The sequence below is a fragment of the Ceratotherium simum genome, chromosome 10, assembly GCF_057802395.1.
Source record: "Ceratotherium simum simum isolate JZ-2026a chromosome 10, ASM5780239v1, whole genome shotgun sequence".
NCBI classification, from domain to species: Eukaryota; Metazoa; Chordata; class Mammalia; order Perissodactyla; family Rhinocerotidae; genus Ceratotherium; species Ceratotherium simum.
This window is the reverse complement of record NC_141909.1, coordinates 14891045-14913134: the sequence shown is the minus strand read 5'-3', so window position 1 is coordinate 14913134 and position 22090 is coordinate 14891045. Positions and strand designations below refer to the sequence as shown.

General features: G+C 37.9%; 1 protein-coding gene across 1 annotated transcript in view; it reads left to right on the top strand.

The window, feature by feature from the left end:
• LOC147916061 (heparan-sulfate 6-O-sulfotransferase 3-like) overlaps window positions 1-18038 on the top strand; it is a 529293-nt gene extending 511255 nt beyond the window's left edge. Inside the window, exon 3 of the mRNA XM_087435911.1 lies at window positions 17485-18038. Within this exon, the coding sequence (XP_087292037.1) occupies window positions 17485-17504 (20 nt within the window). The 3' untranslated portion in view covers window positions 17505-18038. The remainder of the gene's footprint in view (window positions 1-17484) is intronic.
• The last annotated feature ends 4052 nt before the right edge of the window (window positions 18039-22090 follow it).

Sequence of the window (22090 nt, the reverse complement as noted above, 5' to 3'; positions counted from 1 at the left end):
ATTATACACCATGATCAAGTCAATTTATTCCAGGTATGCAGGGATAGTTTAACATTTGCAAATCAATCAACGTGATACACCACATTAATAAAATGAAGAATAAAAATCACATGATCATCTCAATAGTTGCAGAGAAAGCATTTGACAAGATGCAGCATCCATTTATGATAAAAAATCTGAATAAAGTGGGTATAGAAGGAAAGTACCTCAACATAATAAAGACCATATGTGACAAACCCACAGGTAATATCATCCTCAATGGTGAAAAGCTGAAAGCTATCCCTCTAAGAACAGGAACCAGACAAGGATACCCACTGTCATCACTCCTATTTAACATAGTACTGGAAGTCCTAGCCAGAGCAATCAGGCAAGAGAAAGAAATAAAAGGGATCCAAATTGGAAAGGAAGAAGTGAAACAGTCGCTATTTGCAGATGACATGATTTTATGTATAGAAAACCCTAAAGAATCCACCAGAAAACTTTTAGAAGTAATAAACGAATATGGTAAAGTTGCAGGATACAATATCAACATACAAAAATCAGTTGCATTTCTATACACTAACAACGAAGTAGCAGAAAGAGAAATTAAGAATACCATCCCATTTACAATTGCAACAAAAAGAATAAAATACCTAGGAATAAACTTAACCAAAGAGGTGAAAGAGCTATACACAGAAAACTATAAAACAGTGCTGAAAGAAATTGAAGAAGACACAAAGAAATGGAAAGATATTCCATGCTCTTGGATTGGAAGAATTAACATAGTTAAGATGTCCATACTTCCTAAAGCCATCTATAGATTCAATGCAATCCCTATCAAAGTTTCAACAACATTCTTCACAGAAATAGAACAAAGAATCCTAAAATTTATATGGAACAACAAAAGACCCCGAATAGCTAAAGGAATCCTGAGAAAAAAGAACAAAGCTGGAGGTATCACACTCCCTGATTTCAAAATATACTACAAAGCTATAGTAACCAAAACAGCATGGTACTGGCACAAAAACAGACACACAGATCAATGGAATAGAATCAAAAGCCCAGAAATAAACCCACACATCTATGGACAGCTAATCTTCGACAAAGGAGCCAAGAACATACAATGGAGAAAAGAAAGTCTCTTCAACAAATGGTGTTGGGAAAACTGGATAGCCACATGCAAAAAAATGAACGTAGACCCTTACCTTACACCATACACAAAAATTAACTCCAAATGGATTAAAGACTTGAATGTAAGACTTGAAGCTATGAAGCTTCTAGAAGAAAACATAGGCAGTACACTCTTTGACATCGGTCTTAGCAACATCTTTTCAAACACCAGGTCTGACCGGGCAAGAGAAACAATAGAAAAAATAAATAAATGGGACTACATCAAACTAAAAGTCTTCTGCACAGCAAAGGAAACCATCAACAAAACGAAAAGACAACCTAGCAATTGGGAGAAGATATTTGCAAACCATACATCTGATAAGGGCTTAATCTCCAAAATATATAAAGAACTCATGCATCTCAACAACAAAAAAACTACCAACCCAATTAAAAAATGGGCAAAAGACCTGAACAGACATTTCTCCAAAGAAGATATATAGATGGCCAACAGACACGTGAAAAGATGTTCAAAATCATTAACTATCAGGGAAATGCAAATCAAAACTACAATGAGATATCATCTCACGCCCGTCAGAATGGCTATAATTAACAAGACAGGAAACAACATATGTTGGAGAGGATGTGGAGAGAAGGGAACTCTCATACACTGCTGGTGGGAGTGCAAACTGGTGCAGCCACTATGGAAAACAGTATGGAGATTCCTCAAAAAATCAACGATAGAACTACCATATGATCCAGCTATTCCACTGCTGGGTATTTATCCAAAGAACTTGAAAACACCAATGCATAAAGATACACGCACCCCTGTTTTCATTGCAGCGTTATTCACAATAGCCAAGACTTGAAAGCCACCTAAGTGCCCATCAAGGGACGAATGGATAAAGAAGATGTGGTATATATACACAATGGAATACTACTCAGCCATAAGAAATGATGAAATCCAGCCATTTGTGATAACATGGATGGACATTGATGGTATTATGCAAAGTGAAATAAGTCAGAGGGAGAAGGTCAAATACCATATGATTTCCTTCATTAAGTAGTAGATAATAACAATAAACAAACACATAGAGACAGAGATTGGATTGGTGGTTACCAGAGGGGATGGGGGGAGGGAGGAGGGTGAAAGGGATAATTCGGTACATGTATGTGGTGATGGGTTGTAATTAGTATTTGGGTGGTGAACATGATATAATCTATGCAGAAATAGGAGTATAATGATGTACAGCTGAAATTTATACAATGTTATAAACCAATTTTACTGCAATAAACAAAAAATTAAAAAAAAAAAGAACTAGATGGTTGGCACTCAAAAAAATAAAATAAAATAAAATGAATTGTGAAGAATAAAGAGGGTTTAACAGGCACTAGGACATTTATTGTAGGAGAGTGGGGAAAGAATTGCTAGCAAAGGAACCAATATGTACAAATGTCTTGAGGCTAAAGATATGAGAATTGCTTGAGTTTTGGACTAGACAGGGCTAACTTGAATCCCATTTCTGCCACTGACTTTGTGCCGTGGTGTGGCCATGAGCATTAAGTGATAGAACCATCTGAAGATCCAAGAGTACAGTATAGTCTTACGATGCTGCATGAATAATTTAATACTTTACTTACTCTATCTCGTTTAGTCCTCACAATAGCTCTAGGTATTATTACCTTCACTTTGAAATGTGGGATCAGAGATTCAAAGGCCCTGATTCATCCAAGGACGCCAACTAGCAAGTATTAAGACAGATTTTAAACTGTCTTTTTGAATAAGTTATGTTACTGTGATTTTGACATGTGGCAGGTGCTCAGTTTTATTTCTTTTCTTCCTGTTCCTTTCTTCTGCTCTTTCCTTTGATCTGACAGGACCACCTTCAATTGATTGAACTACATCACATTCCTGCTAATTTTTTTCTGGTATACCTTTCTTCTAATATTTTTGTTAGATTAAGATGTTAATACTATTAAAATAGAGTTATGGTTAATTTTCAAATGCCTGAAGATATTTTCTTTTTCTCTTTACCATGCTGTTATTTAATACCACAGTTAGAATGTTACAGCAACATTTTGAGCTTTGGCTTCCTTATTTCTAACTTAAGTGATTTGAATCAGATAATAACTATGGTCATTTCCATCTCTAACAGGTTGTGAATGTATATTTTTGGTCTTTCTGTGTAACTTAATTTTCAAAATTCTACTTCTTTATCAAATAGTAATTGTATTTTATGTCCTTATGAAAATAAGTAAATGAAAGTCATTCATATATGTATTTCATCATGTTTCAAGATATGCAGTTTGTAGATGGGACAGTGCATCTAGTTTGGTTACTTTTTTATGTAGAAGAAATTTATGAGTCAAAACATTTGAAATTCACACTATAAGACATTTAAGTTGTCATAAAGGTTTATATTAATACATTTTAATTATGTAATTTCATCCGGGATGAATTACACCGGTGTATTTGCCAATTTTTTTGTTATGTAGGATGTCATTTAGTCATGGAATCAAAAAGGGCTTTCTCATGCTAAGATAGTCTTTTAAGCCAAGATAAACACCAAATTTCCACTTGTTTTTGTTTTATTTATGATACTCATAAAATAGTATGACTATGGATTGTGCAAAGAGTAATTTCTATTTCGCTAATGCCAAAATCTATTAATAGTATTGAATATGAAGTAAAAGTACATTTGTAAGGCAATATTTAAACAGAGAAATAGATAACAGAAAGTAGCAGACAGCTTCAGGTAGATTTTTCTATTCTCTTAATATCTAACTTTAACTTGTAACGAAATCTTCTGAAAGGGTCAGTATCCAATTAAACTCTTGTGCTAAATGTTGAATACAGAAGCAGTTGCTTCTTTACAGAAAATATGCCTTCTGGAAACTTCTATAAGGTATGTCATTTTTTGAGGGTAAAAAAACACATTTGTTATCCTAGTTCAGAGATAATTGCTTGCCATTAGGTTGTTGGGAACGTAAATTTTACTCATTTCTGTCAGCTAGTGTGTCAACTTCCTAAACTCCATCTCCATCTGCCCCTCCAGTGACAAGCCGAATATCATTTTGCCTTCCACCAAAATGATAATGACTCATAAATGTAAATTTCACTGAAATCACACTTGTGGAAACATTTATTAACTTTTCTTTTTTTTTTCCTTAGGAATAGAGAAATCAGATGGGTTGATCTTGGTTCAGCAACAGTATAAAAATTATCCCATCCAAGTCATTTGCTTTTCTTGTTACAATGGTGTAAACATATTATTGACATTTTTTCTTCTCTCTCTTTTTTTTTTGCAAGATTTATATATGCATTTGGCTTTCAGGGCTTTAGCCATAACAGTGTCCCAGAAGGGGTACTTACTATGCCTTCCTCTAGGATGGGAGCGGGTGGTGAGACCAGCCACCTGCGTGTGCCCTTGTGCCAGAATTCTTCTCTCTAAGGCCAGAAGCCACATTTTAGCATCACAGACTGACTCTAGGGAAAAGCCCTTAATAAAAATAGCTGTTATTTCCAAAATACCTACTGTTTTTTTTTGTTTCCTAATGTTCACCAAGTCTTTAACTCTTTGCCAAGCTCTGTTTTAAGCTATTTATATATAAACTCATTTTAATTCTTTCAAGAACCCTTTGAGATACTGTTATGATGCCCATTTTGCAGGGAAGAAACTAAGGCACAGAGGGGTCTCACACACACTCACTCATAGCTGGCGATAAGTGAAGCCAGGATTTGAACCCAGGATATCTGGACCTGCAGAGACCACGCTCTTAATCACAACACAATACTTTTATCCTTTAGTATGTTATAGTATTAAGTCCTGAGAAAAACCAAATCAGGCAGGATGAGAAAACGGATGCTCAAAAAGATTAAGCAATGTCCTCAAATGCACAGTTAATACAATTAATAAATAGCAAAGTAATGCCTGGATGATGCTAATGCGCATGCTCAGAATGCTTTGTGACGTCGTAAGACTCAATGCCCGCAGGCCCATTCCTTGCAAGGCATTGCCCTACTGAACCCAGGGAAGGTAGGAAAACCTCACAGTGCTGCTGCCCACTGCATTCCATCGCATTCCTGGCTAAATCCTGTCAGAGGGCTGCAGAACCCAGGCGGCGCAACTCACTGCTGTGCCACACCAGTTCACGGGAAAAAGGAAGACAACAGAGGGAACTGAGGATACGAGGACAAACCTACAAACCCTCTTTTTTTCTGTTAGGTACATTTGGTATAGTGCACATTCAACCTGTTCATCTAGCTTTTTCCAAAAAAAGGCAATGTAGTTTTCTTACAAAGATATGAGATCCTGGCACATTAGTCTTACATTTACCCTTGAGGATAAGAATTCTTGCTGATGGGAAGTGAGCTATAAAATATGGATACCGTGTCTCAAGTATTTAAGGATAAAGTGATAAACATGCAGATGGGGCCATTAATGAACATTAATTGCTTTAAATTAGGTTTTATTGTGCAGTGGGTAAATTGGAAAGTACACATTTGCATTGGTAATAGAAAATTAATTTAAATGCTTCAGGAAGCAAAATATCACCTGATGTGCTAAAACCTGTTATTTGTGGTAGACTTAAAAGGAAATTTGAAGGACACTATGTATTAAAATAAAATAGAATAAACTATGTGGCGGCACACACCTGTGTGAACATCTTCTTGGGTGTAAAGCCTGTGTGGCTACTGAGTTTGCCTAGGCCAAGAAAGGTCCCAGGTGGCGACTGGTTTAATGTTAAATGTTTTGCACTGTGTTGTCAAAATGTGGTGGTAATGTAATGGTGCACTGTAAATCTAGGAGTTATTTGAGCCCTCAGGAGGTCATTGGATCCTTCTTCCTCCCTCCAGGGAGGACATGGTGTCTTGAGATCTTCCAGAACGGATTGTTGCCTACTCAAGTCTTGTAAGCGCTTGGAGGGACAATGTGGTGCCCCTTCCTTAGTGGCCTATTTCTAGTCAGGACCCATCTGCGCTCACATGGAAGAAGCCCTCCCTCATGCCTCTCAGTCTCTCCAGTGATGGTTTAAACCTGTATCTTCTTTAATTTCTGAAAAGTTGGTAACCAGAGAATATGCATAATTTCATGGTTCTTCAACTTTCCTACACTTGGATAGAAGTAATCTTTTTTCTTTAACACTTCAAAAAAATTTTTTTTCATATCATTATTTTGCTCTGGGTCCTGCTTTGAAAAGGGTAGTATTTTAAAATATTTAAAAATTCTCTAATAAAAGAGGTCCATAATAAAGACCTTATGTCCTAAGGCAAAAATAGTAGGGAATTGTCATCTTGGCTGTTTTATTGACTTAGACAATTGAGTTACTAGCCAGCTCTAGTGGTTAAGATTCGGCACTCTCCTCGCCACGCCAGGGTTCATTTCCGGGCCAGGGAAACACACCACCCACCTATCAGTTGTCATAATGTGGTGGCTGTGTGTTGCTATGATGCTGAAAGCTATGCCAGCGGTATTTCAAATACTAGCAGGGTCACCCATGGTAGACAGGTTTCAGCGGAGCTTCCCAGCTAAGACTAGGAAGAAGGACCTGGCCACCTACTTCTGAAAAAATTGGCACTGAAAACCCCCTGACTAACAATGGAGCATTGTCTGATATAGCGCTGGAAGGTGAGAGGGTGGCGCAAAAGGACCTGGCAGGGTTCTGCTCTGCTGTGCACAGGGTCTCTAGGAGTCAGAATCCACTCGACGGCACTAACAACAACAAAAATTGTGCTGCTGTTCCTTAAGACAGGGAAGAATGGGAGAGAAGTGGGGTTGGGAGGAGGAGCAGGAAATTGAGGCTTAAGGAGCATAGAATACACTGATGTGGAGTTGAGGAGACAAATTGAGGCTAGTGATCTAAATTTGAGAGCCATCACTTTATAGATTATTTTCAAAGCCAGGGGATTGTATGAGATCACCTAAGGGTAAATGTAGAAAGGGAGGTAATGTAGAAAGAACTGAGCCCCTGGAGCACATCGACATTTTGAGGTCTGAAAAGAGGGGGATGAACCAACAAAGGAGACTCAGAAGAAGCGAGGCCAGAGATGAAATAGAAAAATTAGGAGAATGTGGTGTCCTGGAAACCAAATAAAGAAACTGCTTTAAGAAGATGGGAGTGGCCAGCTGTGCTTAATGCTGCTTAAAGGTTGAGTAAGAGGAGGTCCTTGTTGACCTTGGCAAAGTCATTTTTTGTGGTGTAATAGGGACAAAGTCTATTTGAGGTAGATTCAAGAGAGAATGGTGGATGAAAAGCGGAGCAGGTGTATATAGACATCCTTTTAAGCGAGTTTAATATAAAGAGGAACAGAGAACAGCAGAGGGGAATGTGAGATCAAGAATAAAATTTTTTAAGGTATAGGATCTTGTAGCAAGAATATATGCTAGTGGAAATAATTCAGTAGAAGGAAGAAATGATGCTGCTAGAGAGAAAGGAAGTGCCGGAGAGGGGATGGCATCTGGTACATGAGTGGCATACTGATCCTAGATCCATTCAGGAAGAGGTCATCTATGGTTATTGGATGGATGTCAGGTATACGGGTACAGATGGAGGAGGTTTAGAGATTTGGTTCATTAAATAAAATATTGAATTATTCTGTCTATTATATTTGACTCAAATTTTGTTTCCGGTAATCAGATATTTTCTCAGGCTGTTGAACAATCCATTGTTCCTTGGAAGAGATTTGGCCTTTTGGCCCACTGTGCCAATTAGATAATGAGCAGCTAACAGAAATGGAAAATATTGTGTTGTTTGTGCAGCCAAAGATCTGATAGCATAACTCTCCTCCATAGGAGTCCACCACTGATGGCTCCACTCTGGCTGTTCCTTGGCCATGCCTTCTAATATCTGAGATCAGACCCCCAGTGCAAGAAGAACAGGCTATGAAATTTAAGAGTAGTTCACAGGGATAATGAGAGTACATCACCAAAGAGTGGCTTATAAGTATGAGTAGAAGATAGCCCCTCTGTCCAAATCTGACCTTAAGAGAATATCTACTGGGCCAACTCCCTTGCTGCTAGTTTACCTCATTACTGGGAACACTCCAACTGTTTTCAGAACTTAGAGTCCAGGCCTGAATGCCATCACCCATCATCTCCCAAATTCTTTAGAATTCAAATCAGAAGTCTCTTCTCTCTTGTATACTTCAAGGACTGCTCATTTCCTGCACCAGGATTTACTCTCTTCCCAAGATGATTGACAATGGCAGTTCCCTTTAACTAAATCAATGCCTAACTGTAAGGATGTGTCCTGGCTCCATGTCCTCGATAGGACAATTGTCATCATGCAGTTCCCAAATGTAATAGTTTACTGGGGCTGCCGTAACAAAGTACCACGGACTGGGTGGCTTAAACAACAGAAATTTGTTTCCGATGTGTTTTGGTGTTAGTTTTTGTTGATCATTTTGCTTTGTAGGCAATTTAACCTAGAAACTCATGTCCTTTATTTCAAGGATATTTTCTTTATTGATTCTTTGGACTTTTCCCTCCTGTATGCCACCTATCTTTTTCAAGAACTCCTATTTGGTGGTTGTCAACTCTCCCAGGTCGTTCTAGGTGAATCCTCTGATTTAGTTATATTTTCTCGTGTGTTTTCTGTTTCTTGAACTTTTTGTTCCAGTTCCTGAGAGATTTCTAATCCTCCCATTGATATTTTATATTTCTGATATTAAAATTTTAATGTCTAATATAGTGTTCTTCCTCATCAAATTCTTGTTTCATGACCACAATATTTTCTCATCTCAGGATTTTTCAATTAGTTTTTTTTTTTTAACTTTCTATATCATCACTTTTTCTTCTAAAAGTGCCTTTTTAAAAAAATCTAGTTTGTTTTTACCTCTCTCTGTCATGTGGGAAGATTTCTTCAAATGTCTGGATATTTGCTCATACTTAATAGCAATGTAATAATAACCTAATGAGATTATCACAAAGTGAGTTAGCTTTTTTTGCTGGATGAACTCCAAGTGTCAATTTCTCTAAGTCTTTTTTTCCCCATATATGTGGCCCTTTTTCTGAGAGAGAAACCCTCTAATTTCCTCCTGAGGAGGTTGAGCCGGGCTGCTAGCATTGTGGGAGCCGAGTAGGGAAAGGGACCAGGCTTCTCATCATTCATGAACAGACTTTCACTTAGTCCTTCCATTAGGCCTCTCTTCCATTGCCCTCAAATGGACTCAATGTTCCTGGGTTCACATACTCTGAATTAGTCTCAGCTGAAATAAACGTTCCTTTTTCAGGATGGAGGAAGAACCTCAGAAGCCCACAGCACTTCCAATTTCAGAGCCTTTGTGTGGTTCAGCAGTGCTCACCTGCTCACTTCTTCTTGGCCTACCCAATCCCCATTCCTCCCTCCCACGCACCAGAGACTTATACTTCAGCTCTGCTGTAAAAAATTTAGTTGATGTCTCTTACTTGCTGTTGTCTCCTTTCCCCTTCTCAAGAGAAAGATCCTTGTGAGTTTATGCCATTTTTATTTCTCTAATGGTTTTAAAAAAATTTTAAAAAATCACATTTCAGGAAAAAGCAGAGGTAAATGCATGGATTTAACTTACCATATTTAACCTTAGTCTGAAATAATGGTAAAAATAGCATCCAAATAACCCATTCCAGCTTTTGCTGCATCGTGCCCAGCCTTTCCTCCAGTTTAAGATGAAGAGAAGTTCAGGCTGCATGCCTTTATTGCAGGAGTTCACTCTCCACTCCTGACGTTCGGGCAGCTAATGCTTGGATAAGAATGTAAACAAACAAACAAAAGCAACACACACACACACATTCCTTGGGTAAATTGTAATTTTAAGTATAAATTTAATTTTATAGATTTAGATCTCCCTAAATCTAAAGCTAAATTCAGATTTGAGAAAATCAAGAACTATATTGTCTAATTTTGAGGGGAAATAATTCTTCACTATATTCTAAATATATATATATATTCTATACACAATTTCCAATACTGAAAGATACATTTACTATTTCATTCTAAAGAAAGGACATTTGGGTTATTTCATTGAGTATAGTGCTTCCTCAGAATAAAATGGTAAAATGGGCAGGAACTTTCTCAGAACTTGCAGAATGAAAAGGTCCCAGTTTTTTTAAGAGAAAAAATGTTTCTTTTCAAATAAAGAATGATCTCTCCCAAAGGCAAATCTAGTTTGCAATTTGTAAACTTCTCCTTCTACCATCTGGAATAACAGTTTTTCTCATTTCAAAACAATGTAAGATCAAGTCTCTCTTGGACATTTGGTTGCATAAGAACGTTTTAAGAAAAGGTGCGCAACATTACTAACCATCAGGGAAATGCAAATCAAAACCACAATGAGATACCACCTTACACCTGTTAGAATGGCTATTATCAAAAAGACAAGAGATAACAAATGCTGTTGAAGATGTGGAGAAAAGAGACCCCTGGTGCACTGTTAGTGGGATTGTAAATTGGTGCAGCTACTGTGGAAATTTTTTGAGGTTTCTCAAAAAATTAAAAATAGAACTACCATATGATCCAGCAATCTGACTTGTAGGTATACATCCAAAGGAAATGAAATCACTGTCTTGAAGAGACATCTGCACTCTCATGTTCATTGCAGCATTATTCACAATAGCCAAGACATAGAAACAATCTGTGTCCATCGATGGATAAATGGATAAAGAAAATGTGGTATATGTATACAATGGAATATTAATCAGCCATAATGAAGAATGAAATCCTGCCATTTGTGACAACATGGATGTCATTATGCTAAGTGAAATGAATCAGACAGATAAAGACAAATACTGTATGATCTCACTTATATGTGGAATCTAAAAACATCATACTTGTAGAAACAGAGAGTAGAATGGTGGTTGCCAAGGGCTGGGGGGTGGGGGAAATTGGGAGAGGTTGGTAAAATGGTACAAATTTTCAGCTATACGATGAATAAGTTCTGAGGATCTAATGTATAACATGGTGACTATAGTTGATAACACTGTATTAACTGAAATTTGCTAAGAGAGTAGAACTTAAATGTTCTCACCATAAATAAGTAAATAAATAAATACATAAATAAATGAAGTGGAAAAGGAAAAGGAACAAGGCAGGAGAGATTATTGTAAGGCTAAATGAGGATTGGAATCAGATTTGGAAATCAGTCAGAAGCAGCTTGAGGGAGTAACCTCTTGCTCCAATTTTCACTATCAGCCCACATGATCTCTCTCCCTGCACTGTCGTATTTTTCTGTGTGCGTCTGCACCTTCTGTAGATTTTGACTATCAATCTACTGTATCCACCAGTGTGAATGCTGAGCGAGCCAGCCTGGTTGGATAGCTCACTATCATTGTCCAGTTGGGCTGAGAGCTGTGCTCTTGGCCACCTAATAGGGTCAATCAGCCTATAGACGAGTTACCTTCACATCACTTGCTAATCCCTGGTCTAGTAAGCACCACCTGTGCACCACAGGGAACACAGAACTGCTTCTTGGCACAGGGCTCTGGAGGAGTTTGCTAGGGCTGCTGTAACAAAGTGCCACAGAGTGGGTGGCTTAAACAGCAGAAATTTATTTACTCTCAATTCTAGAGGCTAGAAGTCTAAGATTGAGGTGTTGGTAGGGTTGGTTCCTTCTGAGAACTGTGAGGGAAGGATCTATTCCAGGCTTCTCTCCATGGTTTGTAGATAGCCATCTTCTCCCTGTGTCTTCACATCATCTTCCCTCTGTGTGTGTCTGTGTCCAAATTTCCTAGAAGGATGCCAGTCATATTGGATTAGAGCTCACCTCATTTTAAGTTAATTACCTCTTTAAAGACTGTATCTCCAAATACAGTCACATTCTAAGCTACTGGGGTTAGGAATTTAAATTATGAACTTTTCGGGGGACACAATTCAACCCATAACAAGCTCTATGGGGGAAGAGCTTCTTGAACCAGAAGCCAGCTCTCAGAGTGCAAACATCACAGCTGACATGCCCAGTGCAATGTTTAACCCCATTACAGTTCCATTAAACAAATGTATACTTACTGAATTAAATGAAGAATTATCTAAGATCTGAATCACTCATATCAATTTGTAGGTAGTACCAGTCTCAATAAATTTCCTTGATAAATCGCTTTATGATTCCCATTCTACTCCCAAGAGACACAGACAACTTTTTTTTTAAAATCCTCATTCTCAGGCTGTGGTTGTCTACCTCAAAGTTTTTGAGGTCTAAGTCACAATTTTCTAAATTATTTATGATTGTGTTCTTCAGAAAAGACCAAGAAAAGTTGACAAGCCTTCTGAAGTCAAGATAAATGACACTTTCTGCTCTCTTTCATCTGTAAGATCCATTACTCTGTCAGAGGAGTAATTTAGATGGCTGTGATTTGTTCCTCAAAAAGTTATTTTGGTTCTTCCAAAACCCTCTTCTTGGGTGTGGTGGTCAGCAGCTTTTCTTAGTTAGAAAATCTCTCCAAGTGAACTAGAAACAGGAGGAGGGGCAAAGTCGTAGTAGGGAAAAGTTGGCTTTATATTTGCTTTGGGTCCAATACTGCATCATGATGTGTGCAGCATATCTGAGGCAGAGCATGGGTCATCTCTATGGTTGGTTCGGGAAATTTTCAGATTAAAAGAAAAAATTGCTTGACACATCAACCTGGTCTTAGATTACATTATATGGAAGTAAAATACAAGAACATCTACATTTTTGTCTTTTGAGAGTCAGAGTTTACTGTATTAAAGCAGGTTGTTTGGGTTGATTTGCATTATTATAGGATACCTGTTCTCTACCAACAAAGATGGATAAATATGTAAGGTAAGAAATACCATTAAAAGAGGAGGTAAGTGAGTCAGATTTTTGTTGACATTTTGGTTGGCTTTGCGTCTGCCCCACTTTTTGCCAGCAGATGTGGCTCCTGGCTGGACTGAAAGCCTCTCTATTAAACAGAACGTGAATGGCTGGTCTTCCTACTATGGTCATGAATGCCTTTTGGCATTTTAAATTTCATTTCATATATACACATATATATCACATATTTTTTTTTTGTTCAAGAAAAACTAAAGTGAAAGAGAAGGTTATATATCATTTTCATTCCCTATGTCGTATTTCTTTTTAAAAGAGATTTATTTTCAGACATTATTAGCAGCTCTGTGCCCATATCACTTTGCGCTCAATTCTCTTATGTCTTTTGACATTGTGTTGTAAATATTTGATTACATCTCTTTTCTCTCCTTGAGAACTTGAGTCATACGAGACTCACATAAATCTCATTTCAAATTTAAGTGAATATTGTACTTGGTCAAAATGTTTATTTATTTATTGTTTCATACTGAGTTCTTTAACATAGAGAAATATTTTTAGGACGCGAGCCTACGATATTTGGTAATACTCCTATTTATAATATATTATTATAGCATTCTGGCTGATACTTAAAACCAGATAAAAGCAAGGTTGGCCTTCTGAACTCAAGAGCACCAAGAATTGACAATAATATCAAGTTGCTTTGATTCAAATTCTGGTTTACTTCATTAACTGTGCACCTGCTAATTACCACACTATGCACTTCATCATTTATTTATTTTTCTTATCAATTCAGATATTAGTGCAGCCCTCACAGCCTTAGGAAGAGTGAACAAAGAAAGCAGAATTTCAAATGGATGCTTTGTTCTTTATAAAATAATTTATTAAAATGTCAGCCCCACACTCACCCTGAGTGTGGAGATGATAGGAAAATCACACCTATTTCCTTAACTGGTCATGGAACAAAGAAGTCGCTTCTGTAGGTCGCAATGTGCTGTGGCTCTGCTCTCTTCCTCGCCACACTCTCACCCATCTGGCTGGCCTCAGCAAAGTTCTTCTGTGCTTGTTATTTTGCTTCCACATAGAGATATCATCTTCAGATACCAACCTGTTTCCTTATTAGGCTCTTGGCTAGGACCAGCACTGATCTTTGTGTTCTGAGCATCTTAATGGTCAAAAGTTGACTCATGATTGAACTAACTAATTAATATTAATTAATGTTGAGAAACATGAGCATCTCCTTAAGTTCTGACCAGGCTTGTTTAAAGCCCGGTGCAGCATCCTTGCCTGCCTCACCCGAAGAGCCTACACAAGGAACTCCTCCCTACCCTTCCCCCCAGCAACCACATGGATTCTTAATGTAAAAGGACTACACAGACACCTTCAGCTGTGCATATGTGGTGCCTTTATTAACTCCCACATTCCCTATCCCTCCCACAACTCACACCCACTCGAATGTTCAAATCCCAACCCGCCTCAGCAATTGCTGCAAAGCCCAGCCAAAGATAGTTATCCATAACACTTGCTGCTGCTCTCCACTCTTTGTGGTGTGCTTCCTTTTTGTTTTCCTATGAGGAACTCACTCGAAATGCTGCTCTTCCCTAGCTTTCTGCCCCCACAGACACCTTCTTTCATGGAGGTCACCCACTGGTTACTGTGGCAACCATGCTGTAGGCAGCAGCAGATTGTTCTTTGTCATTTCTTTCTTTGAGGTAGACGTCATACATTCATTCGTCAAACATTTAAAGATGTGGTATGTGCTGGGATCCAATAATGGAATCAAAAGGTCCAAGACACTAGGTACTGGCCTTGCGAGCATTGGAATCCATTGGGAGAGTTTTGGCGTAATAAGAAATGGAGTTCCCAAGACCCCAAAGGCCCTATTCCAACCTAAAAGCAGAGGTGGTAGAAACATGAGGAAGGAATGCAAGGGAGGGAAAAGGAATACAGCTCTGGGTTGTGAGGAAAGAGCCCCTGAGCACAACCCAGCACAGCCCTCCAGGACAGGTCACTGCCTGGGAGATGCCAGTGTTTATGGATGGGGAAAGTTTTTATGAAATGCCCTCGGCCCACCCAGCGTCTCTTTCTGGGGGACAACTGACCCAAGCAGGCTGCTGCATAATCCTTGGCCTCTTAGCGAATTTTGTGCTTCTTGATGGCATCCATGAATCTTGTCATCTCATCACCACATGGATCAGCAACACCTCCCCACAACCCAAAAGATATTACACTGCATTAGAACCCCTGCAATATGGATAAATGTAACCTGTCAATCCTCCTGCATATTTGTAAGCTCTATGTGATCAGAAGACTCCTCTGAGAGGGTAGGGAGAATGAGTTTAGGCTAAATGTTATTAGAAGCCAGGCAGTGAAGCACTCAGTGACTCCTCTTCTGGGATGAACTAAGATCCTTTAGAGCACTCCAATCTAGGGTCACAGGGAAGACGACACTTCCATTATACAGGTACAGTAGAATATATTTCAACAGAGGCATAGACAAGATACTAGCACAGCCGAGGTAGGTTTTAGCATCACCATATTCCTAAGAGGTAAGACCACAGCTCTTGGTCATATCTTCATGGGCCACCATAGCCAACTTGTGAAGAAGACTGTTGCACTAGAGGCTGACCCATCATCTTGGTACAACCATCCCCTTCTCCAACCCTGGGCATACTTTTCTTCACACTTCAGGGATATTTAAATTTCCAGGAGACTCTATACTTCATAAAAGTCATTGCTGGAATGCCAGGCATAATGAAAAATAATAGGGAAGAGTTGGGAGTGTGTAGGTAGGGTGGGAGAGGATAGAGAAAGAGCATGATGACGTTGGCGCTACGTAAACATGATTTGGAATGCTGGCTTCACCACAAACAGCTATATGATTTTGGATAAGGTATTTAAGTGTTCTGGGTCTCAGTTTAAAAATCTGTAAAATGAGAGGGGGAACTACTTACCATCATTATGTTGTTTTTTCCTGAAATCATCACAATGTGCCATATAGGTAGTTGCCTCCTTTGTCTAGTTGGGATAGTGGGCTCTGCTTATATGGGTTCTACACAATTTTGGCTCCAATTAAGAATAATAACACTTGATCATATAAATTTTGTTTGGATTGGCTAGATGCATGAGTGTTAGAAATAAAACTAGGCCCCCAAAATATGCTTTATGTTGATGAAGGTAAGAATGCTTTGTGAAATAAGGAATTATGACATCTCTTTTCAACCAGTCACTTTTGTCAAATCTGGGAAATTGATGTAGACTGTTCTTTCTCTCTCATCCCCCCGATCAAATGCCTGACAACACATCTCTCCATCCGAGATTCCTTTGCTCTAGACTCTCAGGATCTCTTAGCTTCTGTCGTTCTACCCCCACTGCAAACCATCATCCATCCTGCTGCTACTAAACTTACCTTCCAAAAAAAGCCAAACTGATCATATCACTAATCTGATTACACCCTTCCTTGGCCTTATTGCCCTAGATTAAAGTCCAAACCTCTTCAGTGGGCATGTAAGTCTCTTAATTAACAGAGATTCTTTTTAGTATCACCCCCAGGGTGCCCCGCCATGGGCCATGTGCTTCTAATGAAATAATTTTCCAATATATTTTCTTAGCAGCAGACTACTTCAAAGGAAATCCAATTTAAAACCTGATATGAAAAATGAATGAAATGGGGCTGCTCCAGTTGATCTCAGGGGTGGGGGACAGAAACCCCAACACTTGTTCTTCCCTTTCCTGCCCTGCTTCTCTTGCACTGAGAGATTCTATGTAGCCCACTTTTAAACCACTGAATAAGTCTGAAGTTGCTGACTTGGGGCCATTTGTTTTTATTTTATTTTATTTTTTTTGGTGAGGAAGATTCGCCCTGAGCTAACATCTGTGCCAATCTTCCTCTATCTTGTATGTGGGATGCCTCCACAGCATGGCTGACGAGTGGTGTAGGTCTGCACCCAGGATCCAGGCCCACAAACCCAGGCTGCCCAAGCAGAGTGTGCAGAACTTTAACCACTCAGCCAGGGGCCAGCCCCGTCTGGCCATTTATTGAATAGCCCTTGTTCTTTCATGCCTCATTTAGATATCTCCTTTTCTCCTTTCTCTTCCACACCATCTGTGTGAAAAATGGCTCCTCATCTTTTAGTATTCAGTTCAGCATTAGCCCTTGCGCAAAGCCTGGGCTGACTACCCAAGCAAAATCAAGGGTCTATTTAATGTAATTGCTTGAGTATATTCTTATCTATCCCATAGACTGAGCTGCTGGAGACCAATGAAATGTATTATTTATCTTTGTGTCCGGACCACAGTGGGAGCTTCAAAAATATTTTGGGCACTAATAAAACAAAATTCATAAATTTACTAATTATTTTTCCTCTCCAAAAAAGTTAATTAATACTCAAGGCTCAATCTAGATGTTAAGGATGCCTGTCCATAGGCAGACATGTATGTATTTACAAATAAATATATGACTTTGTATTCACAAATACATACTAAACTCACTGAAATTGTGTTTGTACATAAATATTTAAGTAGCATCATAACATCTTTTTAAAGCATACAGTCTTCATATCATTTATTTTCTCTTTATATTCATCATGCTCAGTAAAACCTTGCCTCCTGAAGCTAAATGTTTTATTCCTATGTTTGGTCTATCCTTTGTTCCTATGCAGTTTTGTTTAAAGATTTGTAGGAACACAATGATTCTTTGGGACGTGCTGAATTATCAGAGGAGCTCCAGCTGTAATTGGGCAGATGGAAGGGAATGACTTTGACTCCAGAGGCTGCAGTGACTCTTAGAGAACTGAATGCAGTGGACGGTGCATAGTTCCTGGAGCTGCGGTACCTGGATTTTAGACCTGATACAAAAGAGACTTCATAATAGCAAATGTTGTTCATTAAACTAAAGTGCTTAAGGTGAATTCATGGTGGAGACCTCATTAAAGGCCAATAAAGAAAGAAGCTCTCATACTGATGTTTTGAAATAAATGATGGGTTTATTTCTTTTATCTTGATCATGATGTAACTTTGCGTTAGTTGATGGATTTTTCCCATGTCTTTTGTTAGTGCCAAATGAAAATAATTCCAGAAAAGCACCTTATTAGTGTTATTAAAAAAAAATCCTTGACACACTTTTAGAAGCAACTTTATATCCTCCCATTCCTTTTTATACACAGAAATTAAATTACCTTTAGAGAGTCTATGTGAGGCTTTTTCCTTTTTTATATAAGACCATATGTGCATTGAATGGAAGTGATTTCGTGAAGATTTGTTTGATGCAACAGTGTTGTCATGAGGTTTATTTGCATCACTTGTGCTATTCTCTGTGCCTTGTATATTTAAAGTATCTGCTTATCCTTCTTCACATTGATAGTGCGTTAGTGAGGGGAACATATAATGCATCGTTTACAATACTTAAATGTCAAATACTTGTTCATCCTACTAGAGTCCAGCTATATATAACTACTCCCATTAAATCTGTCTTACTCGTGCCTCAGTTGGAAATGTCAATTAAAGAAGGAATCTAATCTCATTACAAAAGCTCAGTGACAATGCTATGATATTCAAATGTATCTATCAAATTGTGTTTCTCTCCCACATTTAGATGTTTTAATTAAACCTTAGTGTGCCTTGCAGAATTTTTACTGATGGTGACAGTCTCTAAAGCAATCTCCTGTTTATTGCATGCTCATTAAGACATCGTAAGAGCATGAATGGTAGCAGGTATTATTTCATCATTGGTTTAATACATTCATAATTCACTTGTTGTCATTTTGTTCCAAGCAGGTGCTAGCCAAAGCACTGGGAAACAAGATTGGTAGCCACTTCTGCTAATAGATTTGGGTTTATTTGGCTAAGTCATTACATGGTTGTGAAATGATCTTCAGTCCTGGGGAAATACTCTCTCATCATGTGTTTAATTTCTATTGGTGTTACTGGACCATCATTTGCTTACACAAGAGTCTTACATTTTTCTGTAGGGGGGAAAACCTTCTGTAATGATAACAAAAACAAAACTTAAACAATTCCTAAGTCATTTAGAATAATAGAACACAATTACTTCTATCTTCAGTTTGTAAAAACTTTGGGGTATAAGAATTACCAACCACAGAGAATCTGAAAACAATTGAAACGTGGATGGATGGACTTGAAGGCTAGTGTTTGTTTTTAGCAGAAGTAGGCATTTCTATGCCACATTACTCTACATACCTCTCTAATTGAAATGATCTTTGTATGCTGGGAAACCTGGAAGGTTAAGTTGAGAGCTAAGTCACATTCTACAAGTCCTTTAATATTTACCTATCCAGAGATAGTTTAGCAATTGTAATTTTGGATAAAGTGGGTTTGGGTGGCACTGATTAAATCTTGATTTTACACATGCATTTGTTGCCTCAATAACTAAACTATTTTGATCAGAATAAAAAGTTCTATATTTTCTATTATATATAATTTATAGGAATCTGGGAAAAATAATTATCTTTTCTCTTAGTCTCTCTTTTGTATTTTGATTTTTTTCATAATGTCACTTTTCACTGGTTTCTACATGGATGTTCCAAAAGGTGGTCTATTTTATACTACATTTCTGTTTATCCAGGGACACCACATGCGGGACAATAGGAGATGTCTAATTTTTGAACTATTTTAAGTAGCTAAATAAAATGTTGGCATTAATATATGATACCATCCAATACTTTTGAAATGAAGTCTTCATTTGCAGTCAGAAATGTAAGTGGAGTCAGGGCTGGGGGACTTGTGTGTATAATTTTAGAGGCTTCTCCAAAACACAAGCCTCAGAACAAAGTTCTCAGTATGCACATATTGGTGGGCCAGTGGATCCTAGAAATAGATTCTCTTGCAAAGGTAGCCTGTTGCTTGATAGAGGACCAAACTTTGAATGTCTCCTGGATTTCAAGTATTCCCATTGTGTTGTCATCTCTGCACTTAATATCCTTTCATACTCTTGACACTTGAACTGACAGCCCTAACCTGTTATCACTCGGTAGTGCAGCTCCGTGACATGAAATGTACAGCTAATTACAATGCAATTCACAGTGGCATATGACAACAAGGATGCCATCAGAAGACCCATCCAAGCAAGAAGTTACTAGATGATTTAAGAGTTGGTTGCTCGGACAGTCACAGTAGAAAAATGCTGTATGAGTGTGTATAGTATATATGATAAATACATATATATATATATACACACGTATGCACACATAACACAAACATATTTGCACAGCATTTTTTATTTGGTTCTTTAGCTTTCAGCAAAGACATATGGGTGGAAAAAAATGATCAATACATAAAATGAGTATTCAGCACACAGCACACAGAAGTGGTCTATTTGTCAGGGGCTGGTTCTCTTAATCTGACAGTCTTCTATTTTTAATAGATAAGTGTTATTTATCTGTTATTCTCTCTGCCATGATTCCAAAACAAACCAATGAAAAGTAATAATGCAGGTCAAACCAATCATTTTGGCACTAAATAGAGCAGAAATTGATTATTTACTTAAATCAAAAGGATTACATGCAGGTAGTTTATTTCTCTTATTACCTCATTCTTGCTTTTTTGTCATAAGAAAGATGGAAATAGGACGACTGATTGTGCTTGTGGAAGGAGTATTAATATCTGGCATGGGAACATGGAAGGACAAAGTCCACATTGTATTTTGTAGCTTTACTCAAGTTTATATCACAAGCACAAATTTATATTTATAATCAGTTATTTATGTTGTGGGTTCCATCCTACAAGCGTGTAGTATCTGTGTTAGATACTACATAGAGCACAAACATGATATTAATTCACTAATTCAATTAACATATGCTGAGCGTCAGCAATATTTGAGGCATTGTGCAGTTGAGATCTTCCATTCTGTAGGAGTGTGACGTGTATGCTTTATGTCCACCTACTAACAGTATACCTATTCCATGATGGGGTTAAAAGGGAAAAGAAGGAGAATTATACCTCATGCAGATCAAATATCATCTCTTAAACACAGACACACCAGGGGAAAGATGATAACTACTGCATTTCATTCTTATTTTCCCTCATTTGCCCAGAATAATTTGCCAGAACTTCCAATGAGCTAAGAAATGTGATCCGCATCCATGTCATGGTGGCTAACTCCCTGCCAAATTGTAAGGGCCAGAGAGTAATTCAGAGAATGAGATGTTCATTCTATGTGCTAGGTTAATGAAAGTGGCAGACAAAATTGCAGGTATAGAGCATTGGGGTTATATTTTAAAACTGAAAATAATTTCATTTTTGGAATGTACAACTTTCCTCACCTAGGTTATTACTTTCCCGCTGGAAAAGTAACCCATCATTAAATTTTCATACGAGGGGGAAGGCGTTTGACTGCAGTTACACACAACTCATCATCACACTTTCTCATTACCATACACGTCTCCTCCAATTTGGGGTCTCATTTTCCTTATAAACACAGCTTGAAAAGCTTCCTCTTCACCTATTTATTCAGGCAAATGGTGACCTTTCGAGCCAAGAAAATAACTGTCACAAGTGAAAAGATATTTTTATTGATGGGAAGACCAGATTGTGGTTTAGCCCACAGCAATGCATTTATTCCCCTTTAATAATTATGGTTTATTACCTGTGTAAATAGTGCTGAAATGGTGCTTAGTACATACTGCTCAGAGGCCAAAGCCACCTAAAAACTGTCTTGAGTTATTGTAGTTTTCTACTGAATGCAAGGTAACTGAACCTATTCGGGTTTAATGTTCTATCTTGTGTTGGCTAGGCGCGTCTGAGAAGGATTGATAGTCGTTTTTTTATTGCTGTTTTTGTTGTTTTAATTTAGTACATCTAATAACTTCCATTCCTAAGACACTGAATGCACAAGACAGCCTCTTCCATCAGCAAGCTCATGATCTGTGCAACTAAATAATAAAATAGAAAAAGCTCTTTGATAAAGCAAGCACGCTTACAGTCAAGAAAAGCTAAAGTGCCATATGTTTGTTCCAGTCTTCTAATCATTGTCCCTATGTAAAATTATAGCTCTAGAGCTTCATTTTTCCATTACGGAAATAGACTTAGAAGATAACTCTGTATAACGTCGGTGTTGAGGATTGGTTTCATAGCCGTATGGTATAGATACATTTTATTTGGCATCTATGGTCTATAGTTACTTTTTACAGTATTCCCCATTGTGGAGTTCAGTACATGTGATAATCAGATATATTAAAATGTGGGTTTTGGTATTTAATATTCACTGGAGATAAAAGTGCAATTTAATTTATGCATGCTTGCTGCTCCTAT